General features: G+C 23.2%; 1 protein-coding gene across 1 annotated transcript in view; it reads right to left on the reverse strand.

The window, feature by feature from the left end:
- The window catches only part of LOC102677703 (kinesin-like protein unc-104), a 21220-nt gene that overhangs the window by 12651 nt on the left and 3417 nt on the right, over window positions 1-5152 (reverse strand). Inside the window, exons 2-8 of the mRNA XM_031510178.1 lie at window positions 3646-3820; window positions 2850-2932; window positions 2304-2382; window positions 1499-1844; window positions 1131-1386; window positions 458-615; window positions 32-171 (exon numbers count right to left, since the gene is read on the reverse strand). Of these exons, the coding sequence (XP_031366038.1) occupies window positions 32-171; window positions 458-615; window positions 1131-1386; window positions 1499-1844; window positions 2304-2382; window positions 2850-2932; window positions 3646-3745 (1162 nt within the window). The 5' untranslated portion in view covers window positions 3746-3820. The remainder of the gene's footprint in view (window positions 1-31; window positions 172-457; window positions 616-1130; window positions 1387-1498; window positions 1845-2303; window positions 2383-2849; window positions 2933-3645; window positions 3821-5152) is intronic.

Consider the following 5152-nt stretch of genomic DNA (forward strand, 5'->3'; position numbering starts at 1 on the left):
ATATTTATATTTAAGAATAAAATTGACTCACCTTCTTGCACATCAATACCCTCTTGTTTCAGCAATTCTCGTAGCTTTTGAATCTCTTCTTTAAGTTCCCTGATAAGTTTCGCATTTGCATCTTCATTAACAACAGCCTTGCAAACTATTTGTTTCGCTCTGTCTGCGTATCTATAATTTATCAAAATAAATATAATAATAATAAAAATAATTGTTTAATATAAAAATAGAATTAATATAGAAATAAATATAAAAATAAAAATAGTTATAAATATAATTTTTTAAAATCTAATCAATAAAAAAAATGAATTTATTCATATTCACGAAAATTTTAAAAAATGATATTTTTAAAAAACTTTAAATTATAAACAATCTCATTTCATTTGAATAGATTATTGTAACAATTTCTAATAGTTTAATAAAAATAAAGAATTAAAAAAGTAATTAATAATTATACCGTAAGGTAGAAAGGGTTTCATCATAATTGATATCTGCTGGACTCACTGCCGCAATCATCGCTGTTTTAGAATTACCTCCTAGATTCTCTCTTAATAACCATGTTAGAACAGAATCTCTATAAGGGATAAAATCAGCCTTCTTTTTCTTTTTAGTCGCCTAGAAGGACAAAAAATCAATATTTTACCATTTGTTTTGTTTTATAAAAAAAAAATGTAGATAATTAATATTATCACTATTTAAAAATGTAAATAAATAATAAATATTATGTAATTATTACTATTAATTTAATGTTTAAATGAAATAAAATCGATCATGGATATATAAACTTACCGCCTATGAATCCATAGCAAAAGTAATTGAATAAACAAAAGACACGAAATTCGTTAATGTGAAGTTTATACAATATTTAAGCAACTTTGAAAGAATAAAATCGTACAATTTTCATATCATATAACATATTATCCAACATGAACGCAATTTTTATTAGTCGCGCAAATATTTCATATAATACTCACCTCTCTCTCTCTCTTCCCACATTCTTAGATTATATTTTAGTTAATAATTTATATTTTAATATAAATTATATCTTATAAATAAAATATAGAGAAGATATACAGTATAGTAAAATAGATATATATTATAAAATATAGAAGATAAAAATATATGCTTACAATTTCAGCTAGAGCACTGATGACTTTTCCAAGGGTTGTTAAACTTTTATTAATATTGGCTCCTTCTTTTAATCTTGTACCTTTTGCACCAGTAGAATCGGCTCTTTCAGAACCTGCTAAATCAACGAGCGAAATTTTGCTAACTTTTTCTGTCACTAATCCAGTCGCAGAGTCTTGTTTTTGTTGTGTAAAGAATATCGTAAATACAGCGTGAGATCTGCTAGACGTTTCATTCATATTTGTAGCTGCTACCGTTCTGAAACAAAAAAAAAATAAATAAATAAATAAATAAAATTAGAGAATAATTATTCATTATATATTCATTAAAATTATAAGATATAATTTTGTATTAATTTTTATATACATACCTTGCTTTATTGCCTTCATCAATAAGATCATGAATGTCTTGATAGGACATCACCGCCAATTTTGATAAGTCTTCAACATACGGTCCAAGTAGAGGATGTTCTCTTACCCGAAGATTTCCTTTGTTCTTAGGATTCAAGAGATCCCGTACTCTTTCGCAGTATATTTCCATATAACTGACTTCTACAGAATATTTCAGGCACTCGTTTGAATTGCGACTGATTTTTCTAAAAAGATCCTTGCAAATTTGAGGTATTATTCCCTCTTGACCCTCTTCTTGTTTGCCCATCATGGTATACGATTTACCTGCGCCAGTTTGTCCGTATGCGAATATACAGACATTGTAACCTATGTGCAAATAAGATTATTTCAAATTAAAAATGAAATTCTTTTTCGTTTAAAAATTAAATATTCTTATTTATTTATTTATTTATATGTAAAATATTTAAATTTATTAAGATACTTCATATATTTTTGAATCATACATGCTTTTAAATTTTGAGTGTTGCAAAATAATAATGTAATAAAATTTTTATTTCAATTATCATTTTCTAAAAGAAATATAAAAATTATAAAATAATATGCTCAATCCTTTGCACGGTAACATATATTCATATCTCGTAAATATGTGTCAAGAATGTGTGAGAATTCGAACAACTAATTCCTATCTCAATGGCATGCAAACATATGTGTCAGTTCCTAGACATAAATTCCACGGTATGTGACAATTTGGGTATACAATGTCTAAAGTATTTGAGAAATTGCTTGATCAATTTTCGCAGATAATCAGAAATCTTTCATGCTCACCTTCGAAGGCATGTTCCAACATCTCTTCACCAATATCTTTATAGACCATAAGTTGTGAAGAATAATTTGCATCATTTGGCTATAATAGAGAAAGCAGTCTATTCATATATTATGTTACTATTAACTTTATTAAAAATTAACTATTAACTTTATTAAATTGATAAACTTTATTAATTGATATCATTGAAAACAGCAATAATTATTTTCAAAAATAATAGTTAATTATTGATGAGTAATATTAACTAATTTGTTTAATTAATATTATATAATTATAATATTTGTATAAATATATATATATATAAATAATTAGATAGAAATATAACTTAAATTTGTTTTTAAAGTGATTTCTAATCTTATTGATTATTACTTTAACTAATTGTAAGAAAGTTGTCAAATAATCGATCTTGTTAATTGTGAACTGTATTCATAACATATTTTTTCTTAAAGCAATAAGATAAAACAAATGGTAATATAAGTAGTTTATATAGATAATATAAGATTTTTTTATCGATATTCAATAAAAGAATATTGCTGAAAGGTACTTACATCCATGGAAAAATAGGAATAATCGTAATTGAAGCTTTTGATCGAATCTTTGCTGCCCGGTGGTGCTTTGGGGTTCAATATCGCTGTAACATGCAAAGTAGAAAATTGATAATACAAAAATAAACTACAATATTCTTCGCAATGTTCTTCTTTTATTTTCAAGTCTTTAGACTATATAAAATAATATCAATAGATTTAATTCTTAATCAACATCCACAAAAAATAGTAATAATAAAAAATTTCCATATAAAAATTGACAAAAAATAGAATTGTTCCTTAGAATTTTATAAATTTTACAAAAATTATTATATTGATAAATTGATACGATGTCAATGTTTGAAGAATTTATTATTATATTAAATTTTATTTTAATTTATTTACATTTTAAACTTAAACTAAAATTCCTCATTCAATTTGTGATACAATAATTCAATCAAATTTATATGAAAAATTGTATCAAATAGAAAAGTTTCACAATTGAGAATTAAGAATTTTCGTCTCAATATTTCTGCCAAATCAATTTTCTCTTTAACAAATATGTAAAAAATATTATAAATTTTAAACATATAAGAGAAATTTATATTAAATACGCAATTACGATGATTGGACAACGAATCAAATAACGAACGAACAAGTTTATTTTTTAAATAATATATATTAATAATTTTTGTTATAGAAGAAAAAAAAGAAAAAATAAAAAATAACCAGGATATATATCAAGATCGAGAAAAAAAACAGAATTTGAATGAACATCGATGTAAAAAGATAATAATAGACAAGGATTTATTATACTTACAAGTAGTGCTGCCGGACATTTCGATGATGCATTGTGCCTCGCGGGAGATTTCTCGATTATTGAAGGGTCGTACCCTCACCGCCACCTTTACCGACGACATTTTCCTTATGTTTTTAATTCAGCGTCGGGTCACGACGGCGGCGGTGCTGGCGATTGACTTTTTCTTCGTTTCTCTCTGTGGAAATATAAAGAGACATCGTTAGCGAGACTGGCAATGCGGAAGGAGAATAACACAAGAGTAGATTCCATTCACTAGTAGCCGCACGTTTGTTGGTTAATTGTAACGATATGTTCTCTCGAAATAATATTATTCGATAATACATTACTAAACAGAACAAATGACTAAAGAAGAATGAAGTGATATAATTGTAATAAAAAGAAAAAAAAATTTTTTTGAACAATAAGATTATAATTTATATAAATTTTAGGAATATAGTTTGTGAAGAGGTAATAGTAAAAGTTATAATTATAAAAGTTATAATAGTTATAATAATAAAAGTTAATTTCATTTATTCTTATGAGAAATTAAAATTATTTTTATTAAAATTCTTCATTCCTTTTCAATCAATTTAATAATCATTGATTGAATTATTTTAAAAAAAGGATAATTATTATTATATAATATAAACTAGTTTTATAGCATGAAAAAATTCATATTAAATTTAAAAATAAAAATTTTGCTTCTCAAATCATTCAAATTTATGTAATCAAATATTTTATGATACTAATTAATTTTCTGTTAAAAAATTGATGAAAATCGAATAATTTTTATTTTAAATTTTTTTTTAATTTTTATTTTAATATTATATTAAACATATATATTAAAAAAATTAATTTTCTATTATTAAAATGAAAAAAAAATTTAAAACACTTGTTTAAATAATATTTTTAATTAATATCAGTAGATATTTTAATATATAGTTAAATTTTTTTTATTTATTAGAATAACTGATAAGTGCAGCAATAATTTGAATCACTACATCGAAAAATCAATATAATGCATTCGAAATAAAAAAATTATAGAAGTTGGAGTATCATGCTTTCTTTTGCAACTTAATATTATAGAATAATACAATTAGCATCATTAGCAAACGTATTATTGCTATTCGACGCGACATCAAAGATACTTATGATTTTTCTAAAAGAAAAAGAGAAAGATTGAGAAATAGATAGATAAATACACAGATAAATAAACAGAGAGATAGGTAGATAAATAGAGATATAGATATTTAAAATATTTAATATATAATTAAAATAAAATATATGATAAAATATATTTAAAATATATGATAAAATAAAATATGTTTAAAATATAAAATAAAATAAGCTAATCTATTTACATGAACTTTTAATCTATTTACAATCGTAAAGTATATATTCTCAAGAATGGTCTTTAAATATACTATTAAAAAACTATTTTAATTTTACATTATTTAATTTTAATAAATATATTTTGAATATTTTATATATATTAATAATTTTTTATATTTTCCCTAAGAATTAATCT

This window comes from Apis dorsata, unplaced genomic scaffold, assembly GCF_000469605.1.
Source record: "Apis dorsata unplaced genomic scaffold, Apis dorsata 1.3 scaffold_215, whole genome shotgun sequence".
NCBI classification, from domain to species: Eukaryota; Metazoa; Arthropoda; class Insecta; order Hymenoptera; family Apidae; genus Apis; species Apis dorsata.